Genomic DNA, 19,034 nt, shown 5'->3' with positions numbered 1-19,034 from the left:
TTATGAGTAGGCCTTCCACATACCTCACCATTACAAAGCTAGCAAAATACAATTCTAGGCAAGGACACAATCTCCATAGCATATATTTTAAAGATAACTGCATTTCTTCTGTATGGTAAATCAAAATCCATTCTACATTCTCCTTTAACTTGAAAAGCTTCATGTAAATTTGGAATCATAAATTATGGTTCTGTGATAAAGAATGAAATGGCAGAAAATATAATGTAGAGCTAGCAGGATGAATAAGGAATTTATATTATAGCAGTTTTCATACTGCCAGGGAAGGCAATTTACAACTTGCAGAATTGGGGAGAGGAAGGGAAAGGGGTGATGAAATTTGTGTCACAATGTTATGTGCAAACTTTACCTTCATGCAATGAAACAATGCAAATACAAAAAAGCACAGCTTATATTGTGATATCAGCATGCATGTTTCATTTTTTAGGCTCATCATGTAAGAACAGAGACCCATTTTTTCAGGATTTTTGTGATGATCAAAGATCAAGTACTATGTTGCTAAAATGTTGTGCATTCTACTGATAAATGAAGGTGCAATTTCATAAAAAAGAGCTTAGATATGCACAAAGATGCTCCTCTATCCATTATTTATCCACTCACATAGTTTTATCATTTGTTGTGTTATTATATGATGATTCAACTTCTGTGGGCCTTAGTTCGAAAAAATGTTTCATTCACCATCGAAGTGTTGCTAAAGACTACATTGAGTTAAACTCAGATTTGTATTTTCTTAATACAGAAGCTGTTTTATATCGCTTTCTCCTTGGATTTTGTAAAACTTTCAGGTCTAATCAACAGTTCAGCGATTTTTCTACTACTTTTCTATTCAACCATAGCGAAGTCCAAGACTACTTAGATTTTTTTTAAGATTAGCTGGGTATTGCAGCGTAACTGCTTAAAATAGAATCTCTGTATTATAAAGTTCTAGTAGTATGACTTCATTAGCTGAATTAAATCTTCACTGTAATATAAAATAAAGCTGTATAATATAAAATATATTCTAAAATGTGAGCAATCAGATAAATACAGCATTGCTTTAAAGTCAAGTTTCATTAAAGTGTCAAACCTAGGCAACGTCTGAATTTCACTGGTTCCATATTCTTCATGTCTCACACAAAAGAAAATGTGAAATTCAATTTAAGACACTATTCTAAATGTAAGCAGTTCTCACTTAACAAACATAACAAGAACTGGAAATTCATTCACTAAGTAATGCAGTTGTTAAGTGAAACATAATGTGATCATACTGGACTTACAGTATGGCATCAGTTCCTCTGCGGTCAAGCGAATCACCAGGGGTCATTTAAGTGCTATAGCATGTGACTATAACCTGCAAGATCCTGCTGGCTTCCAGGCTGACCTTTGATTGTTGGAAGCCAGCTCTGATGGGCACAAATACTGATCACATGACCGGAAACCACACAGTCATAATAAATGGTTGCCAGTTTCCAAGTGCCCAAATCATGATCACTATGGGGATGCTATAACTGCCACAAGTTCTGAGTATGGGTTGTCTATTTTTTCTATACCATCATAATTTCAAATGGTTGCTAAATGAGGCAAGTGGGATGTGAGGACTACCTGCACCAAGTTTATCTTGTGCACATCAGTAACTTAAGTATTGAATATTAAGTAATAGCAATAGCACTTAGACTTATATACCGCTTCAGATGCTTTAAAGCCCTCTTTAAGCGCTTTACAGAGTCAGCCTATTGCCCCCAGCAACCTGGGTCCTCATTTTACCCACCCCAGAAGGATAGAAGGCTGAGTCAACCTTGAGCCTAGTGAGATTCAAACTGCCAAAATGCAGGCAGCCAGCAGTCAGCAGATGTAGCCCGCAGTACTGCACTCTAACCACTGCGCCACTGCGGCTCTTAGAATAATATGAATATTATTAGTAATAGAATAATATGAACAAAGGATAACTAAATATACAAATTCCATATAAATGTTTTGAATCTCAATAATACTCATTAGATCATACTATATAATCAACTTCCACTTACAATGTAATTCTAGCTGTCATTAGAAACAGCTTTCAAACAACAGTTAACAAGTCATAAGCCTTGGTAGATAAAATAATGATCAAAGTAGAATACTGATTATCTTTCTCTTTTTTTGCTTATCTCAAATTTTAAAGAACAAAGAGAAATGTAAAAAAGTTAAAATATAAACCAATAAAGGCAACATGTATTTTCTATATCCTGAGATAATGAGGGCCAAATTCAGCTCCTGAAGAAGTACATTCAATAACTCAAGCGTATTGCAAAATTCTTCTGCATCAGATGGGCAATGGAGCATCTTCAAAAGGACTCCTCCTGCAGCAGTGTCCATATACGGAGCTCAAAGATTTTTAAGGCCTGAAATATTAATAGAAATTCAAACACAAATCTACCTTAAATTATGCTCAGGAAGCACTTGACAATCAGTGCAAATCTTCTGGATCCCTGTATCTTGTAGAGGTTAGTAGTCTAGTTTTTATATTTCCTATCACATGCAAATTCCAGACACATTTCAAAGGAAACCCTATGAATAGCTTCCTTCTGAGATGACCAGCTTAAAAGATTAGATATAACCATGGGTTGCTTTTGACAAATCTGACCAGTTCAGGAAGAATCACAGCTGACATGCCGGCCATAATCGTGCATACTCTACTTCTTTGCCATGGTTGTGACATATGACTCCAGGGACAGCTGGTGATGATTAAACAGAGCTTCCAGATTATGGAGCTGCTGCAGAAATGGGAGAAGGTTCCAAGTTTGGAAGTCACATTGGTTGCCAACGTTGCAATGCATATATATCTGTACCAAAATAAAGCAGTACACCCCAAATAAAAGAAGATTACCATGAGCAGTATTTTCAGACTCAAATTTTCTAAGTGTGCCTTGCCACATAAACATTAAAGAAAACACACACAATCAAATGTAGATTTTTCTAATTATGCTAATTGATACAGTCAGAGACCTGGCATCCACTAGAGGACTTTCTTTAAAGTGTTTCTCTTTGATAGAATTAGTAGTTCATTTAGTATTATATTGTAGGGACTGCTATTTCTTTGGGAATTTATATTATAAACACTTCATTCAGAAAAGCTCTCACAGATAACTAAATGAAATGAACATAACGATCATCCTCAGATTTGGGATGAGATGGAAAGCAAATTCATTTGGGCCATCTAATCAACCTATCAGTTAAAAATAATGACTCCCTCTTATTCAAGAGAAGTTGAAGGAAATCCAGTCAATTATTTCAGCGTACACACACACGCACACACAAATTGAAACAATGTTATAGGTAAGAAACATGTGAATGAGAAAAGTTAACAGAGTGAAAGATGGCAGATTGGCAGATGACACCTACAAGAAAGGGTATAGAAGTTTGATATAAGTTTCTTAAGGAGAAAATAATGTATTATTATAAATATTCACCTTCGTGTCTCCATATAAGCAAGTTCCCAATACATTTGAAAACCATCCCCTCGCCCTCCTTATGCCTGGAACACTATATATAGATCCTTGTGCACCAATAAATAGGGAAGGGTAGAATGAATAAAATTTATGTTTGAACACGGCTCGTCTAACTCTTTGAGGCTTATGAAGTTTGGCCTCTACGTGCAGCATAGGCAGATTTTTAAAGGGATGTGAAACTCTACTCACCCCCCTACTCACCACCACGGAAGTTCTTTCTCAAGTTTTGTGGTGGCGGTAGCATCTAGTAGGACAATCACTGTTGGCCAAATCACCGCACAAGCAAAGAGCTCATTTGGCGATGTACATTATCCTAGCAATTAGAAGCTGCTATCAAATCTTTCTCCCATTCCCTCAAGCGATCCCTTCCATTAAAAAGAACAGGAGGAACTACTCTTCTAGAAACAGCCCAGCACACAGAGAAGGGCATGGAAATCTGAACTGGGACAGCGATGACCATTGACTATTTTGATGGTACACATTAATGCTGCAGTGATTTAATTAACAAAATTTTTAAAAAAACTATTTCACTTAAAATCAAGATAATTTCTTTTGTTTTTTTATTCGTTTATTTATAAAATTTATCGGCCCATCTTTGTTTTCAATTGATACACCCTACATTTATTTTTCTAATAAGTTTGTAGATAGATAAAGGTATAGGTAAGACAGTTTTTTTAGCATATTTGTTTACCATTCTCATTGCTATAGTTCACCAGCATGCCACAAAAGACAGTCAAGAGCTTCTCATTGGCTGGATCTGTTTTACTGCCCAGTGACCTTAAATGGTCTATTACAATCTGTGCCCCACCTGCATGGTCAACTGCGCTTCTGCCCTCATCTGTAAAACAAAGAGTCAAATTAAGAAATAAAATTAAAAAGGCACTTAAGAGTTCCAAACATAACAATAATCATAAAGAGAATAAAGGTCTTGGATTATTTTTGCTATTGTAAATGTGTTTGTGCAAGAATGTCCCAGCAGGATTTTACATAACGTGTCTATGATAAAGATGCTTAGGAGAACTTCAGGGACTATAACATCCTGGGAAAACACTTATCTGTTCCAACAGCTTGTGTTCTTTTCTTTTTGAGCAAATACTCGTTTATTAGATTGACATGCTGAGTTTTTGTTCATGATCTGGAGTCATAGCACCTTCCTCCCATTTTCCTCCCCCTCAGAAATAGTCTGTGAGCTAAATGAAAATTATTTGATCTGATCCAGGAAGTCCACGACTGAGATCAGAATCTGGCTCACCCTGGCGCCAATCCAACAACTTAATCAATACATCTCAATGACACTCTGAAGGTAGGGACTCAAGAAGGGGGATTTCTTCTTCACAACTAAACAAAGTATAAGGAATTGGATCTCCTGAAAGGCATATATTTTCCTTAGGTCACCTTGCATATAGCAGAGATACCGCAGGGAATCTCTGGGTTTTGGAAAGTCAATTATACCCAAATAATATTAACATTTTACAAAATCCACCTAGCCAATAAAAAAGATAGGTCAATCAGGAAGAAGAGAATTCCTGCAAAAAAAAAAAGCTTATCTGGGTAAAATATTTTGAAATATTGCTTCCTTTAAGGAGTTCTGATAGACTACATGTGTGAGGACATACACAGAAAAGCAGCTGATTGAACCTGCATGCCTGTTATTTGAAAAAAATGCTGATGAGGACGAGGTTCATCGGCAGGATCAGATGATCAATGTTTAAAATGACTAGCAGCTAAAGAGCAAAGAGTGTTTTTAATAGTATTTGACAACGTTTATATACCTGCCCAATTTAAAAGACTCTGATCAATATACAAAATCATAATACATTAATAACAATTTGAAAAAAAGAACATAAAATCTAGATGACTGTCATACCATCTCGCAAAAGGTCAAAGTCCTGTTGAGACAAAATGATTGTTCAATACACATCGAACTGTCAGCAGAAAAGATCTTGAAGTCTTTCTGGGACAGCGTATTTTGTAATGAAAAATCCAATTCTGAGAAGGCTTGTTTTCTAATGTATACCCTCTTAACTCCATGTGGGTCTTAAGTAAGCCTTCTCTAGAAGTTTTGATAGGACAACCAAGATCACGTTTAGTATGGTCGTCCTTGGTATATTCTGACATTATGATATATAAGTTATAACCAGAACTCCAAAGTTGTCCTGGAACCTCACCTCCCCCCTCTCCCCCCCCCACAAAAAATGCAAAATAGGAACTGCAGAATAGGAATGATCCCACAGAAGTGCATTTCTTCTACCAATAGTCTGGTCACTGTTTTCTGAACTCATTGCCTTCAAAATGTAGAACATATTGCAGCAATCAAATTGCATAATGAGCAGGTACATGATGAACAGGGAATGAGCTATCGTTGCCAGAAATTCTGAGTCAAAGTTGTGTATGCAGATCAGTGGCGCTGGGGGCTAGATCCAGATTCTGGTGGAAGTTAATGCTTCGTTATGGAAGGACAAAATTCTACCACCTTCCACCTTGAAGGAAGTGGTAGTATATTGCCACTAAACAGAATGTCCCTCAATTCAGCCATATTGAATAACTTCAACCCAGTTTCCAACCTTTCCTCTTTAGGGAAGGAGGCTGGGAAATCAGGCTACATGACCCTAGAAAAAATAGACTATTTAGATTCCTTTCTTTCACAGCACAGAAACAGAACAGGTCATTCTGGAAGATGACTTTAGTCAGGAACTGCATGAACTTCTTTACAGTCCTGTAAGAACTATTGGTTGCATTTGACAACAGTGATCATGGTTGTGAACTCCATGCCAAAGACCTAACTTTCTGGCATTCAGCATAATCTGGATTCAAACTGTCATGTTTTCCAAAAGGTAAGCAAGTTACAGTTTAGAATGCTTTGTTTTCTACTTTATTTATCTAATCAGCTGTTATTTACAAGGGCTCGGATTTGCTTACCACGTACTCAATCCTTTCTTCTATAATATAAAGAAATTTAGCAGCAGAGCAATGGTATTAGTTAATGTTTGCCAGTTTAGCCGTTATGCCATAACGTAATTCCACACACTACACTTTGCAAAGAGTTCTTCAAATAGGCCTTGATCCTAGTTTGCTGATTCAAAGTTAGTCTTCCATTTATTGAAGTATATTGTAGCAATATGTTTGAAGAAATAATTTATGCTTGGACCATATAACCCAAATAAATTATACATTATTTGATTGATGAACTTTTTATGGGCCATATAATCTAAAGTAATGCATTATAATAATTCTATATAATCTAAAGTAATGTATCACAATGTTTTTAATTTCTTTTGTAATATGAATACGGGGCCAACATATTGAACATTAATATCCCTTCTCCCAGACAATAAAGTAGTGCCTTGCAAAAGAAAATCTTGAGGCAATTCATTTAACACAGCCCCATTAGCAATATGTATGTATGTATGCATGCATGTATGTATGTATCTATGTATGTATGTATATGTACTGTATATGTATGTGTGTGTGTGTGTGTATTAGGATGCAAGGAATCTCTGCAATGATTATTGTACATAAAAATTGTTATGAAAGGTAAAGAACTTAACAACGTTGTCAAAATCCACTTGTCTTTTTTCCCCTTCTTTTCTAGAAGTAAAGAGTTTTGCAGACAAGAGCTATATGATACACACATAAGCTCCAACACAAATATAGTTCATATACACACACCACATTTTCTTCTCTAGAATAAAGAAAAGGTCATCTGATTTCTGTTTTATTTGATTATACACAAGGATGGAACAAAATATAATCTTTTTTCATTACCACATTTAAGGCATTTCCATATCAAAATGCTACATACAGATTTTATTGCGATAAACTGGGACAAGAAATACCCCAAAACAAAATGATTCAACCCTAACTCACTGCAGCAAATACTTTGGGTGTGTGTGTGAGTTGTTTGTTTTTAATGAGGGGAAAAATTATCCAGGGAGGACCCTCAAGCTAATCTATATTTTGAAAAGGGAACTGTACAGATTGATCAGTAGCGTGGAGTTAAAAATATCATATATACTGTCTTAAGTATTCTGGAGAGAGAATTGGATAAAAAAATGGTGAAGCAAGTAAGCATTCCAAGAAACTAATCCTTATTCCTACACCTTATATTATATTACCCCAATATTCTGCAATTAGACCCATCAAAATATACATACATTTTTGTTACCATAAACAAAGTCATTTTTCAGAAACTCCATGCAATGCAAATTGTTGTATATGTAAAAATAAGCTGAAAAAAGCTACACAGGATGCAGATATTTTCTGGGCTGTATGTAAAGCACCCAGAGATTTTGTTCCTTATCACATGATATACAAATTCATACAAAAACAAAGCAACTGTATATGAGATCTAAAGGTTAGGTGAATACTATGAGGTCTTATAAATAAGAGAGATTGCTGTTTAGGGGCAATTTTCCCCTCTTCCCTCTAGCCTCCCTGAGTCGCTTCCTTCTTGCACAAGCTGATCAGGTGATGAGAAGTAAATCTGCCTACAGCACTATTTATTTACAGGACTTGAGGGTGAGAAAACTCACCTGTGCCTTTTTGGATCCACTTAATCTGAAATTAATCGAAATTAATTTGGGGAGGGAAACTGCCAGAAATGCTGATTCTGTGACTATGTTCCAGCAGTCTTCATCCTTTACGAAAGGACAAACCACGCTGTAAATTCAGGGTGTCGCAATACTAATTATCATCTCTGTCTTCGCCATGCATGAAGTACTGGAGAATTGCCTGCTAAATATACCCACTATATCCCAGTCAAAACAAGTTTGGAACATGTTGTTTTGTCTTAGTCTCTGTTTGTCTATTACCTTGTCAGCAGTGAGGTAAACTCCCACGTAAAACATTCCCAGTTTCTGTAATAAATTGGAAGGTGTTGTTGCCTTTTGAAATAGACTACAGTGTTTCTTTTTTTTTCTTTTTTAAAAAAGCAAAATGTTCTGCTGGCTGCAAACCTAACAAACACTCATCACACACGACTGGTTCTCAATAAGTTTTCATTAAAAACAACGAAAGATGAAATGTAGCATGGTCCTGTTTGGGTAAGAAAAACCAGGCGTAAAAGTATAGCATTTATATATACAAGGCTGTTCCCCTTAAGCTGGCTGAACTTGAAAAGCTAAGTGAGGTTGCATCTGATTAATATTTGGAAAGGAGATCACCTGGAAATTTCAGGCTGTAAGATAAATGAAGCAAAAATAAAATCCCTGAGGCAATAATAAGTCATTTATGTACCACTACCAAGTAGGAAAAAGCAAAGGCTGCCCATGAAGCCACATGTGTTGAGATGACTGTCTTAAAGGATGTGTTACTTTGCCAGTCTAACTTTTCCTGTAAGACAGGGGTGTCAAACTCAAGGCCCGCGGGCCGGATCCAGCCCATGGGGTACTTAGATTTGGCCCGCAGGACCGCCCTGGAAACACCGAAGGACCAGCCTGTGATACTTCTGCCAGCGAAACCAGACCCCTGAGCTCTGTTTTTGGCTATCATGGTCTCCTGCAACCCTCTTCCAGTAAAAATGGAGCTCGGGAGGGCCTCACACTGGAAGAGGGTTGCAGGAGACTGTGATAGCCAAAAACAGAGCTCAGGAGCCTGTTTTCACTGGCAGAACACTCGGGCCCTCACAGGCGCCAACAGGAGTGAGATCGAGCTGGCCACACACCCCTGCCCCCCCGAGGTCAAATAAAACCCTGATGCAGCCCTCAATGAAATTGAGTCTGACACCCCAGCTGTAAGAGGATTAAGCAATTCAATTGCAATGTCTAAATTTTAATTTTTAATCAAACATGCATGTTACTCTCAAGACTGTTTTCCCTTGAAATAATTTAAAACCTTAGTGATGTCACTATGAATAACTTTTATGCAAGTAGATTTCATTAATGAATTTCACAGATTCATCACAATATTGTAATTTACAGAATGTGAAGTCACATGTCTAATGGTAATTGAATCCAGTTCGACAAAAGTAGGAAATTAAAAATTTTAAACATAAATTTATATGTTTAATTAAATCTCAAATAAGATTAAAAGTATATATATCCAACATGTACCTACTGTGTCCTGTATTCTATGTAGTACTTCAAAATGAGCCTCTTCTCTTTTGAACTTTCCTTGGACAGAACCTTTCTTTTCTCCATATTGCACAAATGACAACTAGAGACTAAAACCCCAATGGCAACTGTGCCTACGCTTGCCTCAACCCCACTCGCACTAACTTTGCATTAATTAAATTTTGGGTCACAATAAATGTGACCTGATATGAATTTAATTAATTACAATACACTGAATTTTGCATTATTCAAAGTAACAACTTATCTATATATGAAATTAAAATTTGGAAATTTCTATCTACATTCCTTAATGAGGGTGGAGGGGGAGATCAAATCCTGATGATATTCAGCGGTCTACCTGAACCCCATACCAACCAAGTGTTACTGATGTGTTGTCCTAATGCCTAATGACAAGGTCTGAATGGGGTGGAACAGGCTTAGTTAGGGTCAGTCCTAGCAGGACTCAATGGCTCTAGTTCAAAGATCAGCTGTGTCTGAATAGTTACCATCTGTAGTTTTCAATGAATTTATACTGAAAACTAGAAGTCTCCCTGAACTCATGACACTTGGAAAAGCAGCGGGCAACCATGTTCAGGAGGGCTTTTGCACAAATATATCTTAGGCACCATGCATTGTACATGGAGCTGCCTGTTACATCTACTTATGTGACACAGCTAAGAAAAATGTGCTTGCACAAAAAGGAGTACATTTTTATACAACCATGTAACAGCTCTGTTTTATGAACTACACTAGTTACCAATGTGCCCCTGAATGCAAAGTAAGGTACTGGTAACCTATACACCCTAAATACATTTATGAGTTGACTTTTCTCCTATGATCAGGCAGGATGGGCAGGCTTTGGGTATCAGATTAAAACAGTGCCATCTTGTGGAATGCCAGAATCATGACATTCTGTCATTGCCTCCACCCTCTGGAATACAACCATTACCTGGCATTAATTTTGAAAACCCAGGTTTTTAGAGATTATATAAAGGATAGCAAACAATATGTTTTGTGGCCCTTACTGGTGGAAAACATTTTCTCCCCAATGTGCTTTTTTGCCGGTGTGGTTTATATTGGTTTTTATGCTGTTTTAACTTTGGGAATCACTAAAAATCCTTGGATTTAATAATCTAAAAATCTAAATAAATAACATCTTGTCAATATATAACATGTACAGTATAAATGTTGTCAAGGCCATTCACAGTGGCCACCTTTTGATACTTCACTGTGATTTTTCTGAGTTTTGACTACAGGATCATAAATCACTGTATTGGATGAAGTTCCTTTTCTTTCTCTAGGACAGTCTTTAAGCAATAGGACATAACTATTGTATTTCTGAACTGGCTTCAAAATATTTATGTGATTTTGCTTAACAGATATGTTTGTATATTTTTATTTTTTAGATGCTCTTCATTCTCTACGTACTGCAAACATCCTACTCATAACCACCTTACTGCAAATTACGAGGATCTATCACATCTGAAGAACATGAGACTTGAGAAATTTAAGAATACTAAGAGCAGTGACACAGACATGAAGATAATCTCCTCTTTCTCAAATACATTTTGACCCAAATTCTGAATTATTAGCTGCTTACTGATAGCTGGGTCAAATTAAAATTGCTGAAGATGAATTAATGTAAGAGTAAAGCAATGATAATCAACAGCTGGAATTCAGGCAATAAACTAGATTATTTGACAGGCATACTAGGGATTCACCACTGACTTAACTCTCTTGCTGTCCTGTAATCTACCATGGCAGACATATAACTTGCTAAGCCAATGGGTGGGTGGATAGAGATCTCTATTTTTTCTTGTAGCTGGAGCAAGGGATCATTTTATTGTCTTCCACTGTTGCAATGGAATGATAAGATAAACAACAGTATATGACCATTTTCTTATTATACAATATAAACATTAAACTGTCAAGAAGCTCTTTATTGAAACTGCTAGTAGAAGATGTATTTCAAAATATTCATTGATACGTGGGTAATAAACTGTTCAAAAATAAATAATATGTGATCTCTACCATTTTGCTGCCTCATTCAGTAGGGGACAATATATTTACCACATTTAAAATAACCAGAACAACCTCTTTATAATTTCACTATTAAAAATGATGCAATTTTAATTAATGTAGTATTTCATTGCTATCCTGGCAAAGAAGAAAAATAATATTAACTGCCGAGGGACTCTTAGCAGCCAGCCAACTCACTACATCCCGATAACTGCTAACAACATAATGTAGTTTTAGCTCTTATGTACCACGTCAACAAACTTCTAATTCTTATAGAATACTAACCCTTTTATAACTTTAGACATTCATGAAAGGATCTCTTGTGTTAGATATGAATGAACAGAACAATTATGAATCATATAAAAAGCAACTATTATTAATAACAAACCACTGAGGAAAATTTTATATGTAAGAAATAATAATGTAACTGAAGTTATTTAGCCCCATTTATGATGCTTGGAACACATTATTGTAGATAAACCAATTTAGACTTGGCAAAAATTCTCTACTTCTATTTTCCTTGTTCTCATTTTGCACAAATAAGGAAATAATATTTTGTTTGAAGCATTCCTAAATTCTTATTGTTCATTTTATAGGAGCCATGCGGGCTCAGTGGTTAGAATGCAGTATTGCAGGGTAATTCAGCTCACTGCCAGTTCAATCCTGAAGGGCTCAAGATTGACTCAACCTTCCACCCATCTGAAGTTGGTAAAATGAGGACCCAGATTGTTGGGGGCAATATGCTAACATTGGAAACTGCTCAGAGAGTGCTACAAAGCACTATGAAATGGTATATAAATCTAACTGCTATTGTTGTTATTCCCATTTGATGTCATAATCCTGTAATATCCAAATATACAGTGGTAATTAAAATATGCCTCTACAACTATCAGACAATGTTGTGTATGAGTCTAAATGATCACCAGAAAACAAATAACAACAAAATAACCAAGAACAAAGATGTAAATATCATGCCCATGATTGTAAAAAAAAGTTATTTCTGAAGTCAGAGAATCTGTATGCTTCTTTTTATAGATTAGGAAACATTGCTTTCATTGGTAGACAAATATAATTATGAAACATAATTCTACACATTAAAACACACTGAACATCAGCTGCAATTTTATTCTTGTTCTGATGTTACAATTTTATATTTGGGCCTTCTAAATATTTCCCAACCTGTTCCATTCATAATAAAATTATTTCAGCATATATTTTTTGTGGTTCCTTTCTTCTAGCAAGATACAATTGGAAGAAAAACAGCTACAAATAAAAGTATTGGGTATGTCTTTTGACAGTGATATAGCAGTTATAATCTATTACTGTCTGTATTCCCTCTGATAATCATCTGCTTCTTTGTCCGAAATTTTTATTTTATTTGGTTTACATAGCTTATTTGCTGCTTAAATATCGTCCAATTCATGAAGTTGACAAACTGGACCCTAACCCTAGCTATTTTCTTTCCAAAGAATGGCATTTGGTTTTTTTAGAAAAATATTTCTAAATGTTTATTTATATTTATAAATAATTTATATTGCCATCTACTCACCGATGACTCAAGGTAGCTTACACGAATATCAAAACATCATATAAAAATAATAAAATAAATAAAATAATAGCCCCCCCGCCCCATCCTTGTGACAACACATATTCATATAAGCCACGGGCTCATAATGGGCTCCACCCTGCTCTGGGTTTTCCAGGCATACGGAATTATCTGAGATTCTAAAATTACCAGTGGAAATACACCCTTTGTATATATGACTGGCTCTTTTTAAAAGCATCCAAACTAGCATTCATGGATATATTCTAGGACCTATGTGGTAAACATCTATGCACATTAAGGTATAGCGAGGCTAAACTAGAGATGAAATGATGTCAAAAGACTATGTATTTTACCATATTTCAAGTTATATACAGGTCATATCGATCATATATAATTTGAGATTTATATTAAAAATGTATAACGTGAATAATCCCCTCATCATTACTAACAGAAAATATATCTGAGTAGCTAGGAATAATCTTTTAGCTTTTCAGGATATTAAAAGCATTAAAAATTCAATAAAAACAATCCATTTATCTGAGTTGATATTTATGATTTGTTAATAAAATATAAATATTTCAAACAGGTTGCCTTTGCATTTTTAATAGTTGTTGCATTGAAGCAGATAAATTCATGTGTCATTCTCTAAAAAAAGACTAATACTATGCTGATTGTATTAGATGTCCTCCTTCAGTATTATGTCCATAGACATAATAGATCCACTGTCCAAAACTTCAATTTTAATGTTTCTCTTAAGACTGATCATTAGGTATAATTTTTCTTTTATAGTCATAGCACATGGGAAGAAATTATAATAAAGCAACATTGAATCCCATTTTAAGATTTTGTTGCTCCATGGATTACAACTAACCAAACCTCCCACTAAAAAATCAGAACTGACAACAAAAGCATATACAGAAATACATATGAGAATCTGGATTTGTATTTTGTAACATCACATACAATGATCAGTGGGAACATAACTATGGTAAATTCTATCCAGTGTTATTTTGTAAGTTGGAGTAAAATTGCATTGCATAACTCTACTGATTTATTCATAGAAATAAAATTTGGCAAGTCTTCCACTACAGAAAACTGTTAAAACAAGTAAACACACAAGACAAATTCTATACCTCTGTCTTCAGATCCTTAGGCTATTTGTCAAGGACTTCCTTGCTTCATTTTAAACCAATAAATAAATCTGTCATGTAAGGATAAGTTTATTTGTGACAACACTTGCTAATGTCTCAGAAAAATTTGCACAAAAGCTCTCAAGAAGACTACAGAAAATGAATAGGTAAGATTTAAGAATAGAAATATTGATACTTGAAGACTTACGGCTGTCGTAGCATATGTTGCCCAAGGCACGCCCTGTTTGAAGAAGCACCTCCTGATCTTTACAGTTTAAGAGCTGAACCAAAGGTGGGATCAAGCCAGCATCTACACACGGATTCCGCATAAACTCTACAATCCATGGAAAGAGAAACAAAGATCAATTAAAGACTATTACCAGACCATGCGTAACTGAAAGATTGGATGCCAAGTTGTGATTTTAATACAGATTTTATCTGTTATTTATTATTTTATTTTATTATAGAATTTTTAACTCGATATTCCTTGCGTGTTTTTATTTGTTTTGGTGTCTGGTCTTTCACTTTAATAAACTTGACGATATCAGCTAAGATAAAAGACTATTGCCTAAGAATTATTTATTGGTAAGGTTGAAACAGCTGTTGTTTTAAGATGAAGTTCAAAAGCATTGTAACTTTTGCCACGAGACTCTCATGTTCAGACAAAATGAGGATCTCTTATTCCTTCTTCATATCTGCAAATCTTGCTCATCCCATTATTTTCAGTGAGTCTAAATATGGCTAAATCTGAATCCAACTCATAGTAATTTACTGCCTGAAAAAGCTTGGGGGAATTTTCATTCTGAAGTATGACTATTACTTGTTAGGCTTTGAATATATACCTTGACAGTAGAGTCTATAAAGCAATAAATGTTTAACATGCTCTGCATGCAGAATGAAATCTTTGTAACCATTATAAGCCTTCCATAAAAGGGTAGATTTTAAAGAATGTAATGAATATGCAGCTTGCATAAGGTTGTGAATTTATTTTTTATGACCCTGAGAACTCCTAGGAATTATACTCCTACATTTTGGCAATACGCCAGTGATTAATAGCAATGCAATTGCCCATCTTTTGGGGCTGGAAAAAACCCTGTTTAGGTTTAAACCATCAAAAACTGTGACCAATTCCACCTCATATCCTTTAGGCCTAAAGTGCACTGTGACACAGTCTTGTCTTTGTCATCATTAGAATACTTCCTACATAATCATGACTTTCAATCACGATTTATATTAAATGCATGCTCATTACACATTTCTGAAATATGTTCTTTTTGAAGGCACTGGTTACTAGTGTAACATAGAGACAGAACTAAACAAAAACAGTGGAGAGAGGAGGAAATGGAAGCATCCATAAAATGAAAACTTAAAGAAGTAAAACATACTGACAACGTGAGCTGCAAAACTGAAGATGTTCCAGCAAAAAAGGCTTTGTGGAAAACCTCACCATTTTTGGCTACTTCTGCTATGACGTTAGCTACTTTTGCAGTGCATGACGATTGCTGAGTCAATAGGCTTGCAAACACTGGGAGAATTCCACTTTTCTGGATTTTTTCATTTGTCTCAATATCTGAAAAGAAAGATATACAACAAAAGATTTTGTAAAAGAAGATCACTGTCAGCTCTTTTAAGATTGTCTTCACCAGGAAACAGACTGCACAAGAAAACCAGATATAAGCTTTATTAACAAAATCTGGCAACTCTGATTGGATTTTTCTTCATTTCCTTTTTATACCTGAGTGAGTGAGGAGCCAGCCTAAATCTTTCCTAAAATTATCTCCTTTCCCAGGGCTTAAAGTTTCTTCTGTTGTTTATGCTTCTGTTTTTTGTTTATGTAATGATTTCTGAATATTTCCTTTTCCATGACTCTGTAATTATTGAAATTGTTGAAACCTCTTCCCTCCTCTCCTCCTTCTCCATCTTCCTTCCTTCCTTCCTTCCTTCCTTCCTTCCTTCCCTCCCTCCCTCCCTCCTACTTACCTACCTACCTTTAAACGCAATGCTACTTTATATATCCACTGGATTCTTTTTACTCAGTTGGATCAATGTTACAGACACATATTTGAAGAATGGTCAACATATAAATCAATAAAGCAGGTAAAAAAGGCTGGATCTCAAAAGATCACAAATGATCTCATGAGATTTCAAACAACTTTACTATTCCACTTACGAGATTTGAAAATCTTGTAAGATTAGGCAACTAGGCATTTATAGCCATCATGAGTCTTAGCCAATAATATCTCCATCTGAACACAAGTTTGAGGGAAACACATATATGATAACACTCCTGGAAATATAAAGTCTGTATGAAGCCTGTAATTCTGCTCCCAAAGTCAGAAACACAGAGAATGACTTTGGATATGTGTTATTTCTCTGCCCTAAAACCTCCATTTCATTAATTCAAAGAAGCCAATATCGAGTGCTACTATAAGGATTACTGAGGTATAGTTAACGTTTTAAATGTTTATTTTTAACAGCCAGAATAAAAATAGTGTATCAGAGCACCTGTCTGCAAGAATGTCAAGAAATAATTTGAAAACAAAATTAGGGTACTTTGCTCTATAAACATCATCTGTTGGGGGAAAAAAGCTGAAAAAATGCTGGAAGTGAAGACTACATCTACCGTAATCTACTTACAAAACAGATACAAAAAACTAAAAAAAATGTTTTTGCAAATTCCAGTCTGCTTTGAATAATATGTCATTTTTCTTCAATTTTTGACAAAGTCAAGACCAATGTAACAGCTCTACATTTTAAGTTACTACTGATTGTTAACACAGCATCCACACACTGTGACCCCAACATCCATTTCCAGCTTTTTGGGGGAGGGGGGGAATCAAAATTCTACCCAGTGCTATTGTTTTATTGAATTCACTTCTGAAAGCAGTTGCCTAATCTTATCTTATTTCATCATACCAGACATCAGCTACAACATTGCTGGTGCTCTGGCTTTAATTAGACTTGGAGGAAAGGGAAATGGCCAAGTCTATCTTCGTTAATTTAAGCGTATCAACAGCGATCAATATTTCCGGTTCTTAGTCAGCCCTGCAAATATTTGTCCACAATAATTCATCAGTGTAATAGAATCTGACATGGTGAACAATATTCAACCTGTTGAATATATCCTCGACTTCAAATTATGTCACAAAAATTGTGAATGCCTTAGCATGTGAAATGAAGAATATAGAAACAAGCATGATAATCATATGAAATGTAATCTAAAATATTCCATCTTACTCATAGCCACTGCAATAAAAAAAATGCACTACAAAAATTTGCAGTTACAAACTTGGGATATTAAGGTAGCTAACTAGCAGCATGTTACCTTTTGAATTTCCATCCAGTACAATTCACTAAAATTGGCAAGCAAAGACCGGGAGGAACTAGAGGGAGAAGTAACACTCTGAATCATCTTAAGAATGTTTACTTTGGGTCCGGAAATTAAGATTGGATTCCCTTCCTACAACTTTTTCGTTGTATTTTCTTTCTAATCCACAAGCTTTTCTCTTAATGAAATATGGTGATCATTTTTCTTGTCAAATCCACTGTCCTAACGCGTAACATGGAAAAGCTTTCAAAGTTTGAAATCAAGTGTGATGAATTTAATTTAAATTAAGAATAGACAAGAATCACCCTGAGGAATCACATTTGGGATAAAAGCTAGCCCATATACTTTGCAGCCCAATAGTACTTTTTTATATTAAAGCAAGATTCTACTCTACTTCCTAATAAAATTCAAGAATGATGTATACTGTTGCATTGTATGCATTATCCATTTTTCTTCAGGGTATTCAAGACTGGATGCAGAAATTTTCCTTCTTATGTTTAAAACAATCCTACAGTGAGAATAATTTGCTCAAGATCACTCATCCAATGCCAGTTTGAACTTAATCCTCCCAAATTCCAATTTAACATTACAAAACAGAGGTTCCCAGCATGGTATCTTCAGGCACCAGGACATCCATTATTTCCCTATGTCACTTGAGAATGTATGTACTGTTATACACACATAGACATGAACAGAAATTTCTGAAATTGACAGACAGCAAGGTTCTGCTTGATCCTGTATAAGAGTCATGGGATGACAGATCTCACACTAGAACAGGGATCTCCAACCTCAGCAACTTTAAGACTTGTGGACTTCTACTCCCAGAATTGAAGCTGGCTGAGGAATTCTGAGAGTTGAAGTCCACAAGTCTTAATATCAATACCTTGTGATCTCAAATAACATTTTAATGGGGTGGAGATCCTTGAAGTATTATGCAAGTTTCAAGGTTTGAAAAGATTGATAACCTCTAATTTAAGTTTATGCTTTGATTTTATAAAGCTATTAAGATTATTCATAATGCTAATGCTACGTTTACATAACTGGGCCACATGATTTTCCAGAAGCTACCTTATTGAGAGCCGGAGCTGACAACATTTCAGAGAGAGCTTTTCTATACTGCTATAGAAAAAAAAACACCCAGCCTTTAAAGAAAGTCCCTTCATTATCCTCAGTTCACTGTGAGTCATTCTTATATAAGCAAGAGTTGAAACTAGAAACTGTACCACCACAAGAAAGCTGCAACATTAAGTGGACATACATTTTTATTCTGCTCAAAAGATCCTTTGCCCTTAAAGCCCTATACTGGAATAGCCATAAAGACAAAGTTAGGGACAAAATTACTCTCCATGCAATCACAGCAATATTTGTGCAAGATATCTTGCTCCAGTTGAAATTTTTTAAGCCACTTTATTGATACCAAATATATTAGTGGACACTCTCTGGATCCTGAAGGTTGAGATATCCATGGTACGCATC

At 35.4% G+C, this 19,034-nt stretch overlaps 1 protein-coding gene across 6 annotated transcripts in view; it reads right to left on the bottom strand.

Moving 5' to 3' along the window:
- The window catches only part of RAP1GDS1 (Rap1 GTPase-GDP dissociation stimulator 1), a 77,769-nt gene that overhangs the window by 21,213 nt on the left and 37,522 nt on the right, over positions 1-19,034 (bottom strand). For 2 of the 6 annotated variants that reach the window (XM_087935921.1, XM_087935922.1), the window contains exons 3-5: positions 15,678-15,800; positions 14,439-14,564; positions 4,177-4,323 (exon numbers count right to left, since the gene is read on the bottom strand). In XM_087935921.1, coding sequence (XP_087792047.1) covers positions 4,177-4,323; positions 14,439-14,564; positions 15,678-15,800 — 396 coding nt within the window. Of the gene's footprint in view, positions 1-4,176; positions 4,324-14,438; positions 14,565-15,615; positions 15,801-19,034 lie in introns of all 6 variants that reach the window. The other 4 variants (XM_087935925.1, XM_087935926.1, XM_087935923.1 and 1 more) reach the window with 2 other exon arrangements.

The sequence above is a fragment of the Pseudonaja textilis genome, chromosome 6 (assembly GCF_049901715.1).
Source record: "Pseudonaja textilis isolate UNSWEBS1 chromosome 6, rPseTex1.2, whole genome shotgun sequence".
Lineage (NCBI taxonomy): Eukaryota > Metazoa > Chordata > Lepidosauria > Squamata > Elapidae > Pseudonaja > Pseudonaja textilis.
This window is presented reverse-complemented; position numbering and strand designations above follow the sequence as displayed.